The sequence below is a fragment of the Coturnix japonica genome, chromosome 2 (assembly GCF_001577835.2).
Source record: "Coturnix japonica isolate 7356 chromosome 2, Coturnix japonica 2.1, whole genome shotgun sequence".
NCBI classification, from domain to species: domain Eukaryota; kingdom Metazoa; phylum Chordata; class Aves; order Galliformes; family Phasianidae; genus Coturnix; species Coturnix japonica.
The window spans coordinates 8,378,578-8,405,165 of NC_029517.1; the positions used below are offsets into that span (position 1 = coordinate 8,378,578).

A 26,588-nucleotide genomic window follows, 5' to 3' on the forward strand; every position below is an offset into this window, starting at 1 on the left:
GAAGGGAAGGTATGTCTTCATACAGCATCAGTCTGTACTACATACAGCTACAGTCTATAGCTTAGTAATTGCCCCAGAGAGTTGATAAGACCCTAGATTGTTGCAGGTACTTCTGCTGAGTGACACTTTTGGATGAGTAGATTGAGAAGGGAAGGGTTCAAGGCAACAGTTAGTAGTGCGACAAAGGTCCATCATCTCAGGCTTGGCAGCATAATCAACTCTTTGGCTGAGGCTACACTGCATTCTGTTGTTGATATGTCCATCACAACTGTTACTCACTTCTACTTAATTTAAGGAAGTCTCCTTCACAAGGGATAGTTGTTTTGTTGTTTTTTTATTGTTTTCAGATGAACAAATCTGCCAACTGCCAACTGCAGTTGGTACTTTGTACCCTGCCAACTCTTTTGTTTTCAGAGCCGGTACAGGCTACTGTCCAAGACAGAATGGATGGGATTGTTGTGGTAAACAGTAGATCTCACACAGCAGACCTAGTCAACCTGTCCTTGCCTTTTGTAGAGCTGTAGTCAAGTGAGAGATTCACCTTCTTCAGCAAAGACCCAAAACATTTCCAATCAGTTGCCATCTAAAAACGCCTCTTTTACCTTAAAGAGAAAAGGGAACTATGGACTATCAAACATAAAAATAGTATATATCTATGGTTAAAAGCCCAATGTTTCCCTCTCACAATTTTCCAAAGCTGAGCTTTCTCTAACTTCATCCTTTAAACTCCCATGCACTGACATGAAGATACTGACCACAGTCCTGCTTTAGGAAAAAGTCAGACCAGTCACAAAGATACAGCAAGTCTTTTTGTAAAGCTTTTGATAGGTTCCAGCCTCAGTGAGTACTGCAGCAATATCAACTTTGAGGGCTTTTTTCCTGTATCTCACTTTCTCCTGAACTCTCACTAATTTAAATAAATTGTCATCATTTTTGTCATCAGAACTGCAAATTTGCATCCTTAGACTTAAATTCACGTACAGTACTCATAGGCATAATACAAGTGCAGTTCACCCACTAGATGTAATGAGAAGCTCCCAGATGTCAGTCACTCCTTTTACAATGGAAATGAAGCACAAAAAGCAGGTTTGTTGTGGGGACATGACATCTCCTCTCACTCTTCATAGGATTCGTAACTATTTTTTTTGTTCTCCGAAATAAATGTTTATGTTTTCTTCCTAATCATTTGAGCAACTGAATAGAGCTGAACCCTACATTAAAGCCCAGTTCAGGACTATTTTGACATTGGTCAACCATCCAATCAATTAATATGCAATGACCATATGTACTGCTCTTTTTTCTTTTAAGAATCAAAGTGTTATACAATTTTAAGCTCAAAGTACTTGAAAAACTCAGTGCCACCCACATGCAACTTTATCAGCTAAAGTTATTGCTTTCCAAGATCTAACTTCCTTGCTGCTATAAAGACCTTCTTCACATATAGCTATATTAATTAGCATTTAGCATAATATCTTTAAAAAAAAAAAAAAAACTTAATTGTATCCTATTTGATCTTCGCATTCATCTTGACTGAGTTCAAGGCTAAGTAAACCACGTCACATTCCTACTTCCTTTGCTGGTTATTCTCCAAAATCTCATATGTTTCTGCCATTATTTAAATACAAAGATAACTATATTCATCTGTTAATGCATTTATACCAAGGCTTGAATTTTTTCCAATAGTTTTAATATATTCATTCCCTTAAATCTCATGAGGAATTATTAATTATTATTTCCTTAATAACAAAAGTAATATCACAGATTTTTTTTGCGTTTCAGCGGAGATGTTAGAAGGAAAAAGTAGTGTAAAAGAGGATAATTACATTCTTCACAGCAGAAAAATATAATTAAACTTTATTAATATATTTAAATAATGTAATTAGTATTTTAACTTAAGCTAATCTAATTAATATCAAATTTAGATACATTAAAGAAAAATTAAACTAATCAGCCAAAGCTGTATAGAACCACATTTTGACTTTAATAGCTGTATATTCACATCAATGTATTTAGTACTTCTGATATCAAGATATTACTATTTCATTTTATTTATAATTTCCACATCACTACAGCTCCTTTTGCTTTCTGAGCTCACTGGAAGCAAGCAAAAAAGTCCATTTCTCTTCTGCTCGTACTGCCTCTACTACACGAATGAAGCTCCTTGCTACAGTATGAACAGTGAAATCAACATATAAGTGTGCAGACATACATACATTCACATAAACATACTGTACTTGAAAGTTAACATATTTACAGTTGCTTACCATTGATTAATACAGGGGGGAAAAAAAGGAGAAAAAAAAAAAAACAAGTTACCCCTTAATTTGCTTTCTGAGAGTTTGAAATATAGCTTCACTTAGGTGCTATCTCCATTGCAGATGTTCTCTTACTTCTCAGATAGAAACTCTGCAATTATATTTTGTAGATTTCTTCTTAAATCTCAGTTCTGTTCTCAGTAAAGCAGAACTAAGCACTGGCTCAGCATCGTTGCTATCTTCGTGACTGATGCATGAACCTGAGCTTTTTGCTTTATGTTTTGGAAGAAAAAAGGCCATAATATGAGAGACTAATGAAAAAGGCAGGACAAATCAAGAAACTGAGGATCATATTAAGATATAAAAGCTCAAATTATAAGAATAAATATGGTTATTTATAAATGAGGTTAAAAAAATTCCAACAAACTTCATTTATCTTCTTTCTTGGGTGCCCAGCCACAAATCTTGATTAAAACTCTTTTCCTAGTAATTATTACATGCTCTCAAAACAGGGAAGTTAACCTGATATCTTACTTGTAAACAAACAAGTAAAACCTTTTGCATAACAGAGCCTATTATTATGTATGTCCTCTCTTTGTATTCATAAAATTGATGAGAAATATATCTTTAGATACAAGAAATAGCCAGATTTTATTTTAATTGCACAGCTATTTACTCCTTACAGTTACCATTAAGAGGTTGAGTTTACCCCATAAAGATTCTGCAGTTCAGTTAGAACATATCATTACCACAGATTGGGCACTTCAACACACTCCCCACCAAAACAGGGCTTCAGATTACTGACTCAGACACACTTCATAAAAGACAGTAAAGAGTTCATTGCTCAAGTCTCTATTAATTACACCCTCTGAATAAAATGGAATCCAGTTAATTTGCTTTTTATTCTCTTCTCATTTATACCAGTTCATTTCTTAAGGGAGAAAACAGATCACTTCAAGAAACCACCTATGCCCTGGCAGCATCAGGACCACAATGCAGATGACAGGTAAGAACATGGAACTCCATTATTACTAATTAGATGGCAGAATTGCAGAAGCAGAGACAACAGCATAGAGACACTTCAGTGAGGACCAGACAAACTGAAATGCCCCAAGTGTCTTCTCCAACAATCAGTCCAATAATCAACCATGGAGTCAGGTTTTTTTTTGTGTGTGTGTGTGTGTAAGTAGCCATATATTTAGCAAAATTTCTTACTCTGCTATAAACTAAGATCAGATGGACTGATCCAACATGCTTTTTTCAGTTAAGGTATTTACATGAGTTATTTCATACAACTGTTACTCATAGCAAAAGCACAACTCATTTCCGCTATGTAGTTCTCCTCATATGTAACAATAACCTCATACCACAGCTACTTCTAACCCTATGTAAAAACAAGCCTGCAAATGCTTTTAGAAGATATTTTTGTTTCCAACTACAAGACTCTGAACATTAGAAGAAGCATTTAATAATCATTAGTACCGCACCTGTCAGTAAGGTCTAAATGATAGAAGAACAATGAGAAGAAAAATGTCAATGCTCTCCAACACAGGAGTTGGTTGTTGGGGGTTTTTTTGGGTTGTTTTTTTTCTTTTTTCTTGCAGACTCGGGCAAAAATAAATAAATAAATAAATAAATAAAAAATCAGAGCAGCTATTAAAGCACAATGGAGACTCAAGTTTTATAAAGGAAATCATACAGCATGAGCTGAACACTGAGAACAGAAAGGTACGAACAACAATTTAATCATTTAATGAACAACAATTTAATCATTAATCATAGGCTGCGCCTAGAGTACTGTGTCCAGTTCTGGGCCCCTCTGAGTGAGGGAGAGACACACAATCATAGCAGAGAGACCCCAACAAAGGGCTAACAAAGATGAAGGACTGGAGCATCTCTGCTAGCAGAAAAGAGGGCTAGGACTGTTAGACCTGGAGGAGGCTCAAGGCTATCTCACTGATGTCCATAAGTACCTGAGAGAGCAGAATAATAGAATCGCAGTGTTGGAAAGTACCTAGAAGATCATCTAGTCCAACCATCCTCCCATTACCGTAGCTACAACAAACCATATCTTGAAGCTAAAGAAAAGATTGAATGAATAGAGCCAGGCTCTTCTCGGGGCACAAAGGAAGGTATGTACAGCCATTTATCCACATTAAAGTGTATATATTTTAACAGTGTATTAATGTATTAACACATTAGGCAAGGAAACAAAGAAAAACACAAAGCACAATGTTAAAAATCTACATTCAGTGTGAGGATCACAGCATGGAAAGCATCGCAGTTCCAATAGGTGCTCTCCAATAGGTAGCTGAGAGACTTTTGAGAATCAAACATCTCCAGTTTGATCCATTAATATGCCCCTACCCACCCGTTCCAGCAAACAGAAGCCACATGCTTAGGTGATTAATTGAGCAAGAGTCCTTAGAGGTGAATACATTTATTCTCCAAGTAAGGAACTAAGACAGAAACACCACCTCTGGGGCATTTACATTTAGTTCAGAAGTGTTAGTTTGCAAAGAGAACAAGAATTAAAAATTAAAGCATTTAGGATATAGACAGTAACTCGATTGCCATTGCTTTTCAGTGCATATCAGAAATGCAGTATTGCCCCTAAGAATCTTACATTCAAGGTCAAGTGCTAGAAGAATAAATACAACACAGGTTACCTCTGTACGCCTGTCCTTTGTTCCTTTACATTTTGACACAGAGCATCTTAACCCTGTACAAGTCTTACATTCAGACTGCAATTGAAGCATCTCCCTCAGACAATGTAGTCCCTGGCTGAATACTTTAATTCAAGATTATTATTATTCCCTTGTAGGTTTTCACTGTAGTATCTAGGATACAGAGTTAGATCCAGAGTCACAGAGCACCACATATAAGGCTATGGGAACTGTAAGGCCAGATTTGCAGTAAATACTCTCCTGCCATTCTGTATGCGATGGAGCTGGGCCTCTATTGATTATGATGCATGCTGTATGACATAACTGGTATAACTTAATGCTGACATACACCTGAACTATATATATTTGTATATACTTATGTATTGTTGTTAAACATATAGAAGCACTCCAGAAACCTATTCTACCTCACAGGTATACAAGTACATTTGAATTATTTATTTCTGTATTAGGTTTGTGCTCCGGTAGCAACTGACTGCTTGTCAAAGAGCTGCATTTTGACCTCTTGTACTACACGGTGCTAACCTAAAGCACCAACTTGAATCCTCACCCAGAAACCTGAAAACCCAATTACTGCACAAGGGCAGTAAGATGAACAAGCCTTCCCAATGCAGTCACACATCCTCTGGCACACCCAAATCCAAATGGATGCAGACAGAAGGAAAAGGGAAGTAAAAGAGAGCAATGCCAAAATGTGCTCTGGAATCCACCCTTCTGTTGCACTTGCAACCCACTGATGGGCAGGTAACTTTGACACCTTCTTCTCCCTGTTGCATACCAGTCAAAGCTCACCACTGGCTCTCCAGATTCATCTTAAACTGAAAGAGGGTAGTTTTAAGTTGAATATAAGAATTTGTGAGGGTGGTGAAGACACTGGAACAGAGAAGTTGTGGATGCCCAATCCCTGAAGGCACTTGAGGCCAGGCTGGGTGGTACCCTGCACAGCCCAGCCTCATGGGAGATGTCCCAGCCCACAGAATTGGGCTGGAGCTCTATTATCTTTAAGGTCTCTTCCAACCCAAGCCATTCTATGCACCAGGTTTGAAGCTCAACTGTTTTGGCAAGCCTGTACACCCACGTCTTCTCCATGACTTCCCACTCCTACCCCAGTACTGAGCAAAGGCACAGCACAGTCACTAGGCTGTTCTCCAGCATGCCCACCCAGAGATAGGAACAGTGAGCTCATCACACTCAGGACTTTCAGCTGCAGGTTTACTTTTCAGTCTCACAGCTTTTCTCTGGCATATGTACAGAATGTCTTCCATGCCATCTGCTCATCTATGATATAAGCAGGGTCAGCACAATGTTGCATCAAAAGTAATTTACACCTATTCATGCTGACTTACCAGTACTAAGACCGCAGACTTTCTAAGTTGCGCAAGCATTACTGACAGCCTTCCCTAGTTATACCAGAGCATACACTGTATTATACGCTGTATAATACATGAGTTTACCATCACTCCATCCACCACAGAATGGGTGACACAAAGCTAGTTGCACTGTAGTTATCCTACAGCAGTCTTAGTTGCACAGCCTTCTAACAGGTTGGTATTCTATTGAAAAAAGTGGAGAAGCTTCTCAGTCTTCTCTCAGATGACTGAATCAAGATGGGTGTTGGTTGGTTTCTGAACCTTAAGTTTTAAAAATCTCTTTCTTTGTGAAGCTGCAAGATTTACCAGAACAACCCAGACTGTATGATCTACTCCCTCATTTATTCTGAAGGTTGCCTGCCTCAGCAGGGTACAAGAGAAGGAGGCTGATGAGGAGTCAAGAGACAGAGCTGCATTCACATAGGAAAATAAAAGGTAAGAACTCAAGGAGGGACAAAGAAAGATAACCGGAAGAGAGAACAATTCATTCTCTGGGAGAACAGATCTTTAGCTACTTTAAATGTCATATGAAGATAAGAATTTCCTCTCCGCACTTTTTCCAATATGACAGTGCTGAGATGACTCCCTTTCAACAGAAATAGCCTTATTAAATAAAAAATGGTATGTCAAAATGCAAAACATGGCATTGTGCTGAAACATCTAATCTCCTCGCTATTACTACACTGAAAAATACTATAAATGGAAGTAATGCATAATTAAAAATTTAAATATTTTAATTATAGATAAAATTAATATATTCTAGCACTTTAAGGATTTTTTCCTGCTTTTATTAACTATTTCTCATGTTAAATCACAAATAAAACATCATTTTGACTGCACAAAGCTGTATTCTTCCTATTACTGTCAAAGGATGAGCAGTTCACTAAAATACAGTTTGCGTACATTCATAAAACACTTAAAACAAAAGTGATGACAAACCCTCAGCAACAATATTTCCCCTGAACACACGGCATATAAATTCATCTTGTTTAATAAGAATGTCGTCTAATAGGTAGGTTAGCAGAGAACTGCAAAGCAAGCAGGGTAACTCCACTGCTACAACTACTCCCCAGACAATACTCCCATCACATACAAGATAACTGTTGTTTCATAATAAACACAAATAGCGTAAGTCCTTTTAATGGTGAATTTTCCAGATATTGAGTACCGCTGTAATTTCTCCCTTAACAAAAAACGCTTGTTAAAGCTGTACTGTCAAATATGAATACTGCACACCCCCTGAGCCATCTAAAAGTGGAACCTTCCTTATTGCCGCATCTGTGATTATTACAGCAAAATAAACCACATATGAATGGGAGAAGGGAAGAGCAATCAGAAGTGGCCAAAAGGGACACAGTAATTGATACTCTTAGTAATTCCAGTCGCAAATCAGATTCAGCAGAAGTTGTTCGAAGGGGTTTTTAGTTTTGAGGTGTGTGAGAAATGCATCTTCTGCACCTTTCTTAACTGAAAGGATCCAGGGAAATATCCATACAGCTACACCAGCCTCATACTAGGGACATCCCTTCATTTTGGGTTGGAAGGGACATTAAAGTCCCATTAAAGTAAGTTCCAATTCCCTGCCATGGCACACTTTGTACTAAATCAGATTGTTCAAAGCCTTATCCAGCTTGGCCTTGAACACTCCCTCACATGGGGTGGGCATCAGTAGCATCTCTGGTCAGTCTGTTCCTGTGTCACTACTCTCAATGGGAAAAATTTCCTCCTAATGTCCAACCTAAAACTACCCTGCCAGTTTAAACCCATTACCTCTTCCTTTACAACTTCACTCCTTGATAAAGAGATCCTGCTCAGCTTTCCTGTGGGACAGCTCCTCTTTAAGTGCTAGAAGGTCTCTATAAGGTCTCCCTGGGGCCTTCTATAGAAATAATATACCCAGGTCTTCCAGCATCACCAAGATTACTTTAGCTGGACCCAGGCTATTCCTGGCATGAAAGCAGAGGTAAGCAGATGTACTCTCCATCTAAATGCTCACCAGAGTGCACAGCCTCAAAGGACACAGCCTTCACATGAAAAGTCAAAAAGGGATACCCACATTATCCTTCCCAGCATCAGCCCTCACACACCATGAGCAGACAGTCCAACCACTGCTCAGAGAACAGGAAAGAGGAAGCACTATTTTGACATCATCATCATCAGTGACTAAATAAGGAAGGGAGAAGGCAGAGACTCAGAGTGGCCAGGCTGCCTCCTTTTGCTCATGAAGACACAAAGGAGGATGGGAAGGGAGCATCTGGAGGATGTAGAGAGAAGCCAAGAATCTTAAATGAGGATTAGAGTTTAGAAAGACCACAGGGACCACACCAGTGCAAACAAGGCTGACTTGCAAGAGCTGCTTCTGGTGAGATCATTCCCTAGACCACAATATCTTATTATTTAGGTAACAGTGTATGTGCTTTCAAGACCCACAGAAAATATATCAGAGATATGGAAAACACAAACATAATTTTAACATTGCTTCCATATAGTGGGAGAGCACCTCAATACCAGTTTTATTTAAGATTCTACTTTTTGACCACGTCAAGATTACTACATTTGACCATGTCCACATTGCTGGAACACGTGAGCTTGTCTTTAAGACTAGAGACGTGTCACCAAATAAAACCAGCATGCTGCATTTCTATAACATTAGAAAACGAATAAATATTTTCCTGACAGAACAGCGGTCTTACTAAGAGAACACAAATGTTATAAACAATAATTTGTTTAAATCAGTCACTGCTGCCACTTGCAGCTGATAATGAATCATTCTGAACAAAGACCAGCAAAGTTACAAGTGCTCACATAAGTACTGCAAAACTTTGCCATTTGAACTACTTCTATAAAAACTAATATTTCTGTTCCTTCTTCTCTTTGGTATCTGTCAGCTCAATCAAATTTCCTTAAGTTCCCTGCAGCTATGATTTCTTTTTTGCCACCTCTATTGTCCAGTTCCAAAAGCAACCCCGAACCACCAGATTACTACACACCATTATGTTATTGCACACCTATTTCAGTGATTCTTTTTTACTCTCTGGCAACTAATTTTAGAATAAAGGATACAAGGATGAATATAACAAAAATTAACTAATATTTCTAGCTCCCTCAGACTGATCTCAGGCAAGATAATTTCCTTGGATTTCCTTTGTATCATATATAATGCCACTTCGCCTGCTAATTCATTTATTGTACTGGAATGCAAAAAAAAAAGAACATAAATCAAGTAATCATAACCAATTACTTCAAGCTACTTTCTGCCCTTCAAAGACTAAAACTTGGAGCAGTTAATTCACCTCTGCAATGTTCCCACTTACCAAATTCATATTGTCTACCACCAAAGTAATGATGGAAATACTAGGGAAATACTAGGAAGGCTATTAACGTAACTTGGAAGTAGAACTTAGTATCTGGCTTTATCTTTTCATTTAGAATTCCTGGCAAAATTGATGGAGCTGCTACTGTGGCACCCATCCACAACTCCCCACACTGCATTGACATCAACATCTGGTAGTGCAGTCTGCTACTTAAGTAATGAAATTTTCTGCAGAATCACCCATTACATTGCACTGCTCTGCGGTGGCTTCAGTCACAGCCCTGACACCATAAGGCTGGCAAATGAACCTGTCCAACTAACAGCTCCATGGCACTAACACTTTTTATCCCACCTTAGCATCCTAGCAACCTCATCCAACAAAACAAGCAGTAATGGGATTTAGAGATTAGCTAATTCATCCAGTTACTGCTGAACCGCTGCTGGTTAGGGCAAGTTGGTAACAGACTAAACCTATGTAGTCACATAGTGATTAGAGATGATAGACTTTTTAACCCACAGTGCCTGCTCACCAGCTTAATTCAAACACTGACCAACCCAAAACACTCAGAAACATCAGGACATTAAAAACAACCAAGCAAATCAACCCTTCACAGGGCATCTGAGGATGCAAGGGTTGTCTTTTACAGCCTATTTTGGAACATTCTAAACTCACTTTAGGCAAAAGGAATCTGGTTTCCTATTTTCTTCATTTCCTTTTCTATGTGTCTCCTTCCCAGATACAATGTTCCAGAGCTCTGCACTCCCTCATGTTAATCGGACTTTTAGCCTTTCCCTTGCAAAAAGCATTCTTAATGCAAACAGGCAGGCAGTGACTCATGGAATAAATTACAGGGAGGGTCCCTGATTTTATTCCTCCACAATGGCACTGCACTTTTCCTCCCATTAAATAATGCAAGTTTCTCATTTTAAGAACATGTATTATCTTACAAAGTTAAAAATAGTCATATGCTGGATATTCTAAACTGTACTAAATTACTGATTGCCTTAAACATAATATAGAAGTCAAATCATGCCAACAGCAAGTTGCATAAGTTTACATGCTATTTCTAAATATAATCTCATTACATAGAAGTTACTGATCTCTCCTTAAACTGCTGGTGAGCTGTTCTTTTACTGAAGCACTATGCATCTTTCAGACACACATGAACTTCAGAAACCAGTAAACTAATAAACCTCAGCTATTTACTCAGCCAGAAGTCTTACCACAATAGGATGTGTGTAGGGTTCCCATGGATCTAGAAAACAATTATTTGATTTGAATGTTAATTCGGGTTAGCCAGAGCTTTGAGGATGGAAGTTGAGGTACACGGGTTGCTCCAAAAGTAATGCCTCCTATGTATTTCCATGGAAATTACAACAGATAGAGCATAATAACACTGTTTGAGAGAGAAAATTCTCATTTGAAAAAAAACCACTTTTTTCAACAGTCATCATTGCTGGCTCACTAATGATCAACAGGAGACTGCACGCAATGTTTTGAAAATCCATGCCATTGGAGGTCATCCACTTTCACCACTAGTGAAACACCACCCACCTCCACACTGTGCTCACACCCACTCTTTGGTCTCCATAAATGTTCAGCAAGCACTGATGAACATCACTGGGTGCTATTTCTCCCCCCCACCCCCCACATGGAGGAATTTGGTTCCCTACCTTTGTTTCATGCACACTTCCATGTCAGACGCCACTATGTCAATCTATCCCACCATCACCATCAGTTACACAGAAACAAAATGGAGCAGAATATTGGCAAGAAAGTTCTGCCTGTACTGCCATACAATCAACATCTGCCTCCAGTGTTGTGGATCAATACAATAAAATTGGAGGCATTACTTATATAGAAGATCTTGTATAAGGGGAGTTGTCAACAGAAACAATATGCAAGATTTCTCTGTGGGTACCTGGCAAGCTCATCTATTTGCATTCCAGAGCATCTTAGATCACTGCAAGGAGAAAAGGTGTCACATCACAGTCAGATTGCTCTCATACCACAAGGACCAACACAGCAGGACACAGAGGAACATAGAGCCAGAGAAGCCTAAAGAACAGCCTCCCCAGCTCAGCTAAGGAAGGGCATGTTGCTGCTTATAGTGAGCCTGTCCCCTTACTTCTGCAAGGAATACTTCAGCTCAGAATAACCCATCACCATCTAGTTTTGGTTTTTAAGAATCAGCTGCATTCTTTGATCATTTCTCAAGCTGGTGCAGATATTAACAGCAAAACATGAAATCATGCACTGTAAAAGACCCACACAGGTTTTCTTTCACTTCCCATTAAAAAGCAGTAATTGCTAATATTCACCATTTCTTCAAGTGCAATCATGCAAGGCCTTTCTGAGACACAGCTCAATTAGCCTCTCACTGCCCAACAACTGACAGCTCCACCAAGCAAGGGCACAGCTGGTAAACAAGCAGAAATCAATCTCTTCCTCCATAAAAATCATTGCCACTTGAACTGCAGCATCTCCCTCACTGATATTGTGGATGATTTGGTTTCATCTTGATTATGACCAGCAATAAAATCTTTCACATTCTCATTTTACTCAAGCCAAACAACAACCCTGCTACAGTGACATACTGCCCTGCTCCTCCACCAGCATGCTAGCCTGCCTACAAATATCGCCTTGTCTAGGAAAGGATAAAGCAAAGGATGAAATTCAATGACCTGTGTTAATTTGTATTTTCCACCAAAAAAAACCTCATGGATAGTCATAATCAGCTTTTTTATACAAGAGACAGATTAATGTTCTCAAGTTGTTTGCATTTTTCCTCCCTTAATGGAGTGGTTTTAGATGATGCCATTGATGAGATAGCTGTAATGTGCATTTTTCCAGCAAAGAGAGTTATCTCAGAGTTGACAGGCTGCAGAACGATACCCAGTATGAAACTGAAGCAAAGCTGAAACAACATAAAACAGCCTAGGGGATATGGACTAAGTATGGAAAGTTCTGCATTGCCTTGAAAACAAGATGCAGCAGTTCATAGCTGATTAGTAATGTACAATTTTCAGCCTCAGGGGATTTGTTATCGTCTCTGCATTTAAATTAATTTATTTTTAAATCCAAACAGCTTTCCTGTAGGGTACATACTGACATCTAAGTGAGTGTTCCAAACTCCATGCAATGGGATCAAAACACCTCCTGCTCTTCTGGCAGCATGCTTCCTCACCATACTAATGCACAATGACCACATGCTACAGCAAGGGCAGTAATTACTCCAGGACACCTCCCTGGGGAGCAAGAACAAAAACTGTCATTTCTACAAGGCAGCAATAGACCTGAAACTAAGGTTCTCAATCTCTTGCAGTAAACCCTTCCTTGCTGAACAGATTCATTTTCACGTGGTTAGGAAATGATTCACTACTTGAGGATGAGGGTTGAAATAAGAGCTGTAGCTCCATAAAACTACAGCACCTGATGTACAAGCACCAGTCTGTTACAGACAAGCATCAAAAGAATTTATGACTCCATTTTCCACCTAAATCTACACCGAAAACAGCTGATTTCAGACAAGAAAACCATTTATTCTGTTTTTAACACAATGTCTTCTGCCTGTGCCAGCTATTTCTTAATAGTAAATAGGATATAAACTGCATGACATACAGGAGCAGATTTTGTTTAGCAAATGCCTAATGTCATTGTCATGGTTTCTAAAACAGCAGCTTGTTATTGCACTGAAATTTGCACTTACTGAAGCTTAATTAACAAATGCCCATTTCCCCATTTATTTCTCACATTGAGACATTCAAATCAAAAAAGGGAAATATTTACTCATATACTGTATGCAGATGAAGCGTATGATGAAAAACGCATTGCCCTCAAAATGTGAGCTGTCATTTTGTCTGCAATAAAATACTGTAATAAATAAAATCTTGTCTCAATATGGATTAACTTATTTTAAACAATAAAATCCCCATCCCCCCTGAGCAGTGGGAGTCCAGGAGGACCTATGATCTCATCTTCAATGTAGTCATGGGTATAACATACCAACTGCGGGATAGCCAACATCAAGTACTGCAAAGGAGCAAAGGCCTTAGATTAGATGAACATACCAGCCCAGTTTGTCTCCCCCAAAAATAAATCAAAGAAATTGTTGAAAAATAACAAGTGCAAGGACTAACAATGAAAGATTACCTCATTTAAGATTCAACCAGTGAGAAAAGTGATGAACACAATCCTTCAAACACATTTAAACATGCAGAATTCAAGAGAATTCTTAACTACTAATGCCAGTGAAAGGCTAGTTTGCTTAAATTACCTAGTATGAGCCTTCAGCAATATTCTATTAAAAGGAAGGTAAATTCACAAAAATAGTAGAAAAATATCTCCAAAGGAAGTTAACTTTGCAAATCCACAAGCCATTTTGACCACTTCCAGTTTGTTATCATATGCTTAGAAATGACATGTGAATGTCATTTGTAAGCAATCAGGCTGACCAAATGTCCATCCCTCTACCTGTCAGCCTCCACCCCCAGTATCTTTGTTACCTAAATTTCCCAGGAATACAGATAGTATCATGACAGTCCAGGAGGAGGACTACAGAAGAAAGAAAATCTGAATGAAGATAGTCCTGAGTTTTCAACTCCACCCCAGTATTTTCCCCCCGTGGTCTCCTTCAACTAGAAACTTCATTCCCTGACGTAGGATAATACACCACCTCTTTCCTATTTATTCTACGGTCTATTACAACTAGTAAGAGACAGAATGCTAACAGAAGAAATTCTCACCATTGAAGCAGCTGTGTGCATGCAACTGCTCACAAGCAAACTTGTCTTACTGCTTCTGGAAAACAACCATGGTAGTGCAGTCTGATTGCTGGACAACCAAATACTGCACTTGAAAACTAAATGGAAGTGTTCAAATTGCTATGCTTACATAAAATAATTTGGTGCAGCATTTCAATTTCACCACAAAAATATGTCAAGTTCAGTAGTCACAGATGTATGAAGAATTACGTACTAAAAAATATTCCTTTTGAGAAAGACATTCTCTCATGCAGTGCTCACAGTCCAAACCATAGCTGGTGACCTGCAATTCTCTGGAGCAGTGTTGTATTCACCACTAACCCTCCCTTAAAATCAACTGCTGTTACCAACTTTAAGTCACACTGATCCTACCTGAGAGTCAATATAAGTATATTATATATAGTATAAGTATCTCTCAACATACACACAATATCAGCCAAAGCTATTTAAGTGAAGGACTACAATATAACAAATATTTTCAGACCATAAAATAGATTTATTGTTCTTTGTACTTCTAGAGCAACTTCTCTTCCTGTTGCCATGGAGTCCGTAGGGCATGAAAGAAAATTCTATTTAAATTAAAGGCTTTGAAAGGCTTACGTTGGAGAGTGACTTTTCATTAACAGGTCTTTACCTCTTAATGAGCACCACTCTGATTAGTTCACTTTCAGAGTGTTCCTAATTATTAAACAAGGACATATAACAAAAAAAAAAATGGCACTTTATTATAGAGTTTTAAGCATTAGAAGAAAGAATGAGTAATTATTTTTAGGCTCTTTTTGGAAGAACAATCTACTTGATACCCAAAATAAGGACTTGCAGCGATAGGCCCACACACAAATCTAACAAGCCTTCTACATCTTTTTAATAAAGAATATAGATGAATTTTGTATCTGTTTCACGCTTGATCTCAGCAGATCAGCATTTATGGAAGTTATTTTTATATGTATTAAATATTTATGTTTTCATATTCATAGCAACTTGCATCTTTTATTTAGACAACCATGGATTACAGGCAATTCCCTCCTTCTCAGTTAAGCGACATGTCAAGGGTTTTACTTATCAGAAATATTTCCCCATATTTCTGTCTTCAGAACAAAGAGTCAGGATGCCTTGCAGAAGCTATAATCATACATTCTGTATGGGCAGAAGTGTTTTCAGGGGATCCAAGTCATAAGGCTTGGTTACTCATTTCTCTCATCTTCTTTGAGCGGTTACTTGGCCAGGACCACAGTATCCCTCCCATGCCCCTCCAGAAACCATAAATAATATTTGTTGCATTACATTTATTGAGTAAGGGGAGATTGGAAGTAAAAAATCCATTAGTGGTTTTCAAATGCCATGAAGCCTACAGACAAGAACTATTATCAGCGCACACTGTCTGCCTACCACTGCAGCCTGGCAAGGGAGCTGGGAAGACTGACAAAACTTTTGAAGAAAATGTTTATTCTTCTAGGAAAAAAAGAAACTAAGCTGTCTTCAGTAGGACAATTTTTAAGTGCTAAAGACATCCCAAAGAATCACATTTTAGAGGCATTTATGAAAGAAGTATACAGCTTTACTTCCCATACTGGTATTAAATACAAGAGAACTGTCAACAATCATTAAGGGCCTTGTAAAGACTGTACTTTTGTAAGAACAGTCTGATTCACTATCCCATATTTTAAACATATGTACAAGATTACTGAATATTTCAAACAAGATATAAGAAGTGTGATGATTAAAAACAATTTTATCAGGCAGGAAATTTGTTTGAAGTTTTCTAGTCTTTCCTTTTTGATGCTTGTCAATGGCACTGTTAATTATCCAAGTACCTTCATGATCAGTGACAATTAATCTGACTCATCCAGTTAACCACCACCACACAGAGTCTGTATTCACTTATGGATATTCAGGGGGACACGATCCACCTCTACTTAGCTTTGAAAAACTCTAGTGCCATTCTTTGTTCGTAAATATATTTATGCAGAGGGTGGGTTGTCTTTTGTTTCTAATGAAAGGTGAATAGTTCATGTTAAAAACTGCCTTCTGTTCTATTTTAAGATCAATAATCCAAACAATTTCATCAAGAAGTAAACTTCCAGATGTTCCCTAACGCAAGACAGGGAGGAAGGATGATGGATTTGCAGCAGAGAAGCACTGCTGCAGCATCACTCCAAAGTAGGATTCGTTTTCTTTCCACCTCACTGCCAGCACATTATCCCCTGGTGTTCTCTTCTTACCTGCAGATCACGCTGTCCTTTTGAGGCTCTCATGTTTCATGATTCATCAGGCACAAATTTTATTGAGACTCCCTAATGTCTTAATAAAGCTGAATGTATTTTTCTATGGTCTCCTAAATATCAATTTACAATTATTTTATTATACAAAAAAAGTAATGAAATAGAGAACGTCTCCAGAAAAATGGGCCACCAGCTGCAATACAGCCTATCAAAAAGGGTCCACTACATATTAAAGATACACAAGCAAACAGCACATCAAACACACTTTAATTAAAAAATAATAATCTGCTTGTAGAATACACATTATTTTAGATAATATGCATCTTTGTACAAGTTGCAAAAAGCAGCAAATAAACACATGACAAAGATCTTTTAAGAGCAAAGACTTAGTATCAACTTGATTATTCTATTACTAAACACTAAGATTTTTAAGGAATGGCAAACCCAAAAAGTTATAGAACGTTATGCATGCATACACATTATCACTCCAAATACACAGTTCAGATAAAAGAGAAGCGTATGACATTGATCCATTAATCTATCCCTCACCCCTCCAAAAAATCCTACGTGTGGAACTGGAGTCTTTCACCAAAGCTCTGTGAATCAAACACTAAACTCCACCCCATGCCCCCCAGAGTCACATTAACCAATTTGACAATTTTTCTTTCAGTGCTTGCTCTCATCCTGTGAAGCCCAGTGTTAATACTTTGAAAGATATGCTATCACAAGTCACAACACTGAGAAAGAAACACAAGTTTCTATGTGACAACACATTAATGTTCTTAACTGAACTGAATGTTAAAGAAAAACAACAACAGTTTCTTGAAATAACACTGAGCCTTAATTGCTAACATAAGAAATAGAAATATAAAGGACATCCTAAGGCTGGAGGCAAACTAAGGAAGTAAGCTGGTTATTTATTTGCAAAGCAGCACCTTAATACGGTGTGGAGCTGAGAGAGCACTGAGCTCCTCCAGCCTAAACTGCAGAGCAATCACCCCTATTATATATTATAACTACTTCTAACTAGTTCCTGCTCTGGAACTGTCATTAACAGAGGTCTCCTTTATTTATATGTTTATAAAATGGAGTATATACATGATGCAGAGTACATACATGCAGGTTGCACATGTTTCCATGGAAAGTAAAGCCTCCTGTTTATTTCTCTGGAAACCACAACAGATGCAATGAGCACAACAGTATTTGATAAAGCAAATTCTCATCATCCTCATAACCACCTCTGGAATCAGCTGATTCAGAGGTGTTAACTCGCAGTTGAATTAATTTTGTAAATACATCAAGATATTTCAGTTTTTAGAAGCCACGCTACAATGATAGGTTTTTTGTTTGTTTTTGTTTGTTTGTTTTTAAGTTCTATCCTTGAGTACCGCACCAGATTTTGACACTCTTCTGATATACTTATTCAACATACTTCTTATTGTTTTTAATTGACAAAAAGCCATCCTGTTGTGTCCTTCAAATGGTGTGGAAGAATCCAGGAGTCACTGAAAGTAAATCCTCACATTTAAAAATCACTGGTCAATTTTTTGCTCCAAGCATCCATACGTTTCTATTTATCTCAAAAATCAATCTCAACACTATAACACCACCTTTTGTGGTAAATCTCACCTTAAGGCTTCAGTTATTTGTAAAGAATTCCCACAGCCTTGGAAAGCTCACTGACTACCTATGGATCATAAAGCAGAACACAGAGCTTACACTTGGCGTTACTCCTCAGAAGTCTACATGTAGTTATAACAAGTACTGACGCTTAATGAAGAACTTTGGAAAGCTTAGGCACAGATCTGTAGAGTCATTTGACAACATTCCAACAGCTTTTGTAAGAACTGTGCCTTGCAAAGATAGGTGTAGCTGGAGACATCTGTTAACTAAACAACACTGAGGTGCACCTCCACCTGTAATTCCTTCCCAGCTATGGGCTGGAAAGCATCCAAGCATATCACATTAAGTTCAAGAAAGTATTTCAGGTATCCTGATTAGTCTCCCTTATCACCTGTAGCACACATTTACCATTTATGGCTCATCATCAACACAGGCAATCACTCATATGCCAAGTGTTCAAGAAGGTCTGTAGCTTAGGAAAAAAAAGGGCATTAGTATTCTGAGCTGTTTGGAGACATCCAAACTAGAAAAGGCTCACAGCTTTATACTGCATGCTCAGAAGCCTTTGACACACAGCAGTAACTTAAGTCCCTCCTAACAACTACAGCTTGCATACATCAAGCAATATTGACTCAGCTGTGCATAACTGGTTACAAAGCCTTGCAAATGCACAGAAGCTTCAAACACTGCTGCAGACATTAGAGCATGTCTTCCTAGCAGAGGTTTGGCAGCTGTCAGCAAGGCTTGCCTTACTGATACACTGTGTCAAGCACTATATTTAACTAAATTATTTGGTTGGCCTCACAGAACTGTTTTCTACAATCTGATCTTGCCAGCATGAACCCTCTTACGGCTGCATGCCGGAAGGACAGTGCATGAATGAAGATGTTCAGATTTACAAAGGTTATCCTAATAAGAAGTAAAGATATTATGGTATCTACACACTGATAAAACAGTACAAAGTTTTTTTCTGAGGCAAATATCTGGAGATTAAAGCTGAAGGAGAGAATGCCATCCCTCTAAATGAGGAGTTCCAGCAGTTCAGTAAAGGGAGAACCCAGGACAATATAAGGACTAGTTGTTTTGAAAAGGATGCCTTTATCTACACCATGTGGCACTATTACCTATTATTATCATGTGGCACCTTGCCCAACAGCACTACCAGAACTCAATAGTGAGCTCTCACCAGAAAGGATAAGCACACATCTGTACTGTGCTGCTTCCAGCAGCTTAAGCCTCAAAGTAGGAAGATGACACTTTGCATGAACTGCTTTACTTATCACCTGAAATGAAAAGCATGACATTCCCACATATACAACAGCACTAGGTTTAGTGTATACATAGATTGCTCTGAAAGTCACATCTGTTTATTTCCACAGAAACTACAGCAGATACAAACAGCACAATAACACTATTTGAGAGAAAAAAATCTCATCTACTGAACATTAATTGTCATCATCATTGCCACCATGAGCTGAGCATGTTCACCAGCAATGAACAAGAGCCTGCATACAGTGCTTATAAAAATCTGCACCAGAAGAGGTGACCAACTGTCAGCACTGCTGAAACACACCATCTGCCATGGTGCTCCCACCCACTTTTTGGTCTCCATAAACATTTAGCAAGCATCAACAAACATTAATGGGTTTTGGTTTTCTCCCCACACGGAGGACTTGAATTCCACACCTTTGCTTCACAAATACTTCCACCTTAGATGCTGTTCTGTTAGGCTGTCCCCTCTGCTGCCTTCTGTTACATCACAACAAATGTAATGGGATATTGGTGGGAAGGTTCAACCTCTACTGCCATACCAATGTCTGCCTCCACATGTGGTATATGTGTTCATGCATTAATAATCCTTATCCACAGCTGCCCTCACTTCATCTCTTTAGCTTACTCTATTTTACATAGCTACACATCTTGTTTAGTTAAGATGTTTTGTTATTTGCCATCTCTGGCATCTGCAGCAGATTATAAGCAAGGAGAAAGCACTTCCAAGGTTATATCCTGTTTACTTTCTATTTGTGTCTGCAGCTCATAAGCACATCCACCTCTCACATCAGGTTTTTTAGCTTCAAGTTCTCAACTTCCAAGCATTTTAGGCAGCTGAAAACATCAGTTTCTCCAACTGCCAATTAGAAGTAATGATCTACTAGAAGTGAAATAGATGACACCTAAGCCATGTTTTCCCCATAAGTTCCATCTTGGCAAATTAAAAATCCTAAGAAAAAACTCAGTTCCTCATTCCATTAAAATAAACATGAAACAATATGTTCTTTTTCAAACCACTTGGTGAGTCAGTGCAGCTCAGGAAACTGATAAAAGGTTTATGGAAATAAATTAATATTGCATGAATGCTGCTGCAGTTATTAAATAAGTGAGAACCCACTGCTGAAGCCAAGAGACCTACATATGATAAGGGAAAATTGCAGAAAAGTCAGTAATTGTTATTACAGCCAAGTCTCTGCCCTACAAAATGTCACATGATCTAAACAATGTAAAGGATGCAAATGATATGGTTTTGTTGTTTATAACAGAACTTACAACTGGAATAGTTGCTCTTAGCAATTAAAAAAAAAAAAAGCTTCTTTAATTATTTTTTTTAATTAAAGAGAAGATATTTAAAAGCTTTCAGAACTTAAAAAAGCAGTCATTAATATAACTAAGAAGTTTATTTTCCTTAGCATTTTTTCAGAAATTGCATAACAATGAAGCATCTCAATTACTGACATCGTGGCTGTCCTTTTACAAGCCTAACACATGACTAGCACTCCACATCTCCAGACGATGACATTATGCGAGATGACAACAAAGATCCTGACTGACGTTTTCACTAAGAAGCCCAGCTTCATTTCTGAAAGCAGGGTTAGTTAGCAACCTTTGCTTGCGGCCAAGAGGAAAACAAGCATTGCCAGCCTTCCTGCAGGAGTCAGACTCACACCTGCAGATCTCAGAGCCTTTACAGGTGTTGCATAAAACTGGCTGCTGTTTCTTGCCACTTTCACACTGTACTTCAGAAAAATATACTTGTAAGATCACAAAGGAGACGAACCCTTTGGTGAACTTGCAGTACATAACTGTAGGCTGTGTTCCTGAGCAAAAAGGTCCCCACAGACCAGCTCCTGAGCTTTCGATGTACCAGGATTTCTGTAGAACTACAAGGATGTACCACAGGGAGGTTAGACAAGAAAATCAAGAAGGTACATGCAGAAGCAAACAGCTCTCTTCCATTCTCTTACTTATAAAGAGGAAGTCCTGAAAGTATTTTGATACTTCAAACTATGTTTTTTTCAAACATTCTGTTAATTTTCTCAATAAGAGTGTATACGTTTTACTGCAGATAACATCCATTCATTCAGGTGGGTGAAGGGAAAGACATCAAAGCTTCACAGTAATGAAATACATTGATAAAATCCCTGGACATATACATATATTTCTATTTTAATTAATGTCAGCCATAGCAAAGTACCACAGATAGACTGGCATATTCATTACTGACCATTAAGTCGATGATGCCCCCTCCATGCAAGCATTCAAGGCCAGGATGGATGGGGCTGTGAGCAACCTGGTCTAGCAGGGGGTTGGAACTTATCTTATAGAAAGATTTGGGTTGGAAGGGACCTTTAAGTTACAGCTGCACCAAAATAACAAAAACATCTGCAGAAGATGCTCATTCAGTATTCAGAGATGCAATATCCAGTTTAATTTCGCAATCCATGGAAGTCAAGAAGAAGAAACAGTATTTTTAATTAAGGAAGCCAGCTTCAAGAAAGAAGCTATCAAGTAACCTTTAGAGCAACACCTTTTAAATACTTTTTTTTAAGTAATCTGCTGCATAATTCCTTCATTACATTCAGGGAGGCACATATAGCCGTGGCCATCCATAAAAACCTATTAATCATACACACACTGGGAAGAGCAAAGCCAGGAACTCATGATGACTGCAGCCACTGCAGAAAATTGCTACTTCTCATTTTGAGTCAAACACAAAACCCCACACACAGAAATTCAGCATATTATGGAAACAACTCAAGTTATGATTCTACACTATTGTTGGAGATATTAATAAACTTTGTTTCTAAGTTCATATAGACTCAAATTCCTCCAGACTTTTCAGCCATATTTCTGTTTGTCACTACCCCCCTTGGCTGACAGTGGAAAACATCAGGAAACTCAAATTTACCTTAGATATTCCTTCCATTAGGATTTTAACAAAGTCCATTCATAAGCAGACATTATTGATACCTGCATTTGATGGAAAAAATACCTCAGCTTTTTTCCACCAAGAGAACGTATGTAGATCCATAACTGATTTTTTTTCTGAAATATTGTGTTTATAATATATTTGTTTATAACATTACAGAAGAAAACAGTTATGGATCTACATACTTGATGAGTGTAGTTGCTTCAGAAGACCTCTCTCTAAACACAGTTCATTCATCAAGATTTAAATCATTCCATGTAGCACAGTGGATTAACCTTAGACTACTGTCAAAGGAGTCATTCCTACTGTCCAATTATACCAAATCATACATGCATGTCAGCTTTTTTCTTTAAAAAACTAAAATCTTACTGAAGGAAACTGGAAAAAAAAGAGTAGAAAGCTGCTTCTGTAGAGTTTCATCAAGTGACATCACAGAAAAAGGAAGCAGTATAACCAAAAACAACGCTAGTCTTTCACCGAGACCTTCCTTCTTATTACAGAAGTAACTTCTTGATAAAAGGAGACTGACAATTATTCAACAACATCCCTTAAGAAGATGAACAACCTGAAGTTATTTTTATTCTGTACTAAAGACAAATTGAATTTCAGCATATTTCAGTGTGTTTAATTTGATTACAAACCAATTCCCACTACAGGAGATGATGTTGTTCAAGGTTGAGAGATTATTTTCTTTAAACAAAGTCTATTAAATTACCTCTTACTGATGATCAGAATAGTCATAGCTACTTGGTGGGGTTCCCTCCACCAACACCCTCATTCATACATAGTTTCAGTTTATTATATCAGCCACATATAAGTTACACAGCAGAGGACATAGTCAGAAAAACAAAACATTCCAGACTTACCATTTACACAGATTTCAAAAGATTTGCAGAGATCATCTTCAACCAGGCAGCCTAAAAATATAATAGAGAGGTAAAAATTAATACAGATTTCAAACTGTGGATAATTAGCACAGACTGAAGTCCCCTCAGGCTATTAAGTTCTCAGCAGGTGTCAGACACTTGGTTGCCTTTAGGAGTCTAAATTAAGCAGTACAGAACAGTAAGAATGAGGAAACAAACTGGTTAGACAGCACCTGCTTCCAATTGGTTTCAATCAGAATAACCTTTGATGGTTCTCTTCTTATTTCTCCGCTGAGGATTCAGTATTCTCAGTGGTGTCCTTACACAAAAATTCAAGAAACCTTACATTCCCTAATTTTGAACACAATACTATTCGACAGCAGAGTAATGCAGTAACACACTACCAGAAATCAGGAGTTTCCTCAAGCAATTTACACTGCAGTGAGATAAATCTGTGAGCTAGGTATAAATAGCTCAAAACAGGTGAAAAAGCTCCAGGCTCTGATTTAATAACTACAACCTCAACTATGCTTAGGTCCTCAGGAACACTTCCTCATTATAGAAAGGCTTAAAATTGAAGCCATCTACACCAACACTACAATTATACCCTCAACTGACAAACCAGCACAGCTTCTAGAGTTGGCTTTCACTCCCATATGAAGCAGGAAATGTGTGCCAGAACTGGTTCCTTTGCAACTCCCTGCTATGACCGCCTATACCTTGCCCTAGAAACTGCACCCAGCTTAGCAAGCTCAGCTTATCCACTTGGATGCATCCTTCTGGAAGAAATCAACCCACTGCTGATACCACCAAATCAGGTATGAGACACTCATTTTTACTTCCTGTCTCCAGGCAAAATGAGCTTATGTTCCTGAGAGCAGCAGGCACGATGCTCCCTGCTCTGGTCACTCCACACCAGGAGACAGGGACACAAATCAAGCACTGGAACAATTGCAAATTATCATGCTACTGTCAGGTCTATGTGCACTGTTAATCCAACCAGTTTATTTTCTTTTCTCACTAACAACTAGACCTCATATACTGCGGTGGATGCCTCTTCCTTGGAGAGACATTCAAGGTTGGGGTGAATGGGGTTCTGCACAACTTGATCTAGCTGTAGGTGTGCCCGTTCATTGTAGATGGGTTGGACCAGACAACCTTAACAATTCCTTTTCAAATCAAGTGATGCTAAGAACTACAAAGAACAAGGCTGTATTTTGAATACAAAAGCTACCCCAGAGAAAGTACTCCTACAATTAAGCCTTTTAACATCTCCATGAAGTACCTTAACTTTATAAGTGAACACAGTTACAGAAATCAAATGACCTTGACTAGATCCCCACTGTGCATCAGAAACCAGCCAAGAACTTCATATCTAACACCAGAGCACATACTCTTTCTCCAGAAGCATAAATATATTAAGTAGGATGTTCTTACCAAAAAGAAAGCAAAAGGCTCAAGACTCTTCCTATTACTCACATCCAAACTCTGCTAAAAGAAAATTTCAGGGTGGAGAAAGAATGACTTGTGCATGCTCACACAGCCTTTCAGCGGGTACCTGTATTAGCACATCATTAAGCCTGAACTAATATATTATGTCTCTCAGCAGGATTTATTAGCACAGTGCTAGGTTTGAGTTAAGCAAGCGTTTCTACACTAATTCAAGTGTCACTGGCACACTTGAAGGGGCACACAACCCCTTCTGTCCATCTCCACTCCTGTTTACAAAGACCACCAGAAACAACCTTATGAAGTAAACACCCTACAGCACATATGCTGACAGAAGCATTTTTTCATCCTTTTAACTATGCACCAATAAACTGTTGGTACACCTTCAGCAGCCTCTGAAAAGGAGTTCCACACTGAGAAAGATTCTACAGAGCACACAGGACAGCATGTCTAAAAGGCCAACAAACTCCAGTTTGTGACATCTTTGAGACAACTGTAATTTCGTTCCAGACACGTCTACTGTAGCAGCTGTTTGACCTGAATTAGCATCTGAAAAGTGCCTGAAGAAATCTGATTGCAGCCTGGGTGCTAACCCAGCATAGCAGAAGGATGCCTTAACTCTGTATTGACTCATAAAGAACCTAAGAGGAGAATGATGACATGCAATGGCCAAAATGCATCAGTAAAGGCTAAACAGCACAGCTGGAGTTCTAATTAAAGTCCAGAAATGGTCAATTAAAATTGGAAAGCTTGGAGAGGAAAAAAAATTCAGAGGACTTCAAGTACTAATGCAGACTAGACAAACAATAGGTGTGCTTCAATATTCCTGTTTCCAGAGACTTGAAATTGACATTTCTTCTAAAAGAAGTCTTTATGGTTAGGACAAAATCCCTGGTAAAAGTTGCCTGCCTTGTTTTCCTGATAATTTCCAAATGGGTTCAAAACGGAAGCCTGATGTGGATATTTCCTCACAGGAAATTGTTACATGTCCAAAGGAGAACAGAAGCCCTGCAGCTGACTTAATTACAGAATGGCTCAGGTTGGAAGGGGCCTTTAAGGTCATCATGTTCTAAGCCTCCTTTCTCTCCCCGTGGTGGCCATGCTGTACATCCTACAAGTGTTGAAGAGAAGTTTCAACCAAGAGTGTTTCCAGAGGAGTCCCAAGGTAAAAGCATTGATGGGTTCGTGCAGACTCTTCTGCTTTTGAAACACTTGGACACACAGGTGGCTGTAGCCCTTGTTAACAGTTCCCAAAGTCACCTGTGAGACATCAGCCATCCCATAATATACTGATCATCTCAGCAGTGGAAAGCTTCCAATTTAAAATGAACTAGCCGTGCTTATTCAGATACAAAGAAATAATAAGCCAGACCACATCAGTACAGAACTTAAATTCAAATCCATTCTGATTTTCTTGATACACTTTGTGCTACCCCCAATAGGCTTTCCACGAACAGAAAAAAAGAAAAGCAATTTCACCACATTTGAATTTTTCCTTTAACAGTAACTGATTATTAGATGCTGACTATTTCTAGTTGACGTCATTAGCCTTGGAAATTTATGCCTTGCAGAGCAAATTAATCAAGTCAATGTATGGAAAAATACACCAACCAATGAATACCCCTAAAATAGCCTACAGCGACCTTGAAAGCTCCTTGAAAAATACTGTATCAACTTATGGCTAAAGTTGATTATTACATATAATTCACCCAACTAGTCAATGTACTAATTTAATTGCTAATTTATCTTCTGTTGTTACTGCTGTGACATTAAGACATATCATACTTCATTTTAAATATCATTTACCAACTAATAGTAATGACAGCAATAAGTCACTG

The 26,588-nt window shown here is 38.3% G+C and overlaps 1 protein-coding gene across 5 annotated transcripts in view; it reads right to left on the minus strand.

Moving 5' to 3' along the window:
* The window catches only part of PTPRN2 (protein tyrosine phosphatase receptor type N2), a 621,717-nt gene that overhangs the window by 537,561 nt on the left and 57,568 nt on the right, over positions 1 to 26,588 (minus strand). For all 5 annotated transcript variants that reach the window (XM_032442979.1, XM_032442981.1, XM_032442980.1 and 2 more), the window contains exon 2: positions 23,302 to 23,352. In XM_032442979.1, coding sequence (XP_032298870.1) covers positions 23,302 to 23,352 — 51 coding nt within the window. The remainder of the gene's footprint in view (positions 1 to 23,301; positions 23,353 to 26,588) is intronic.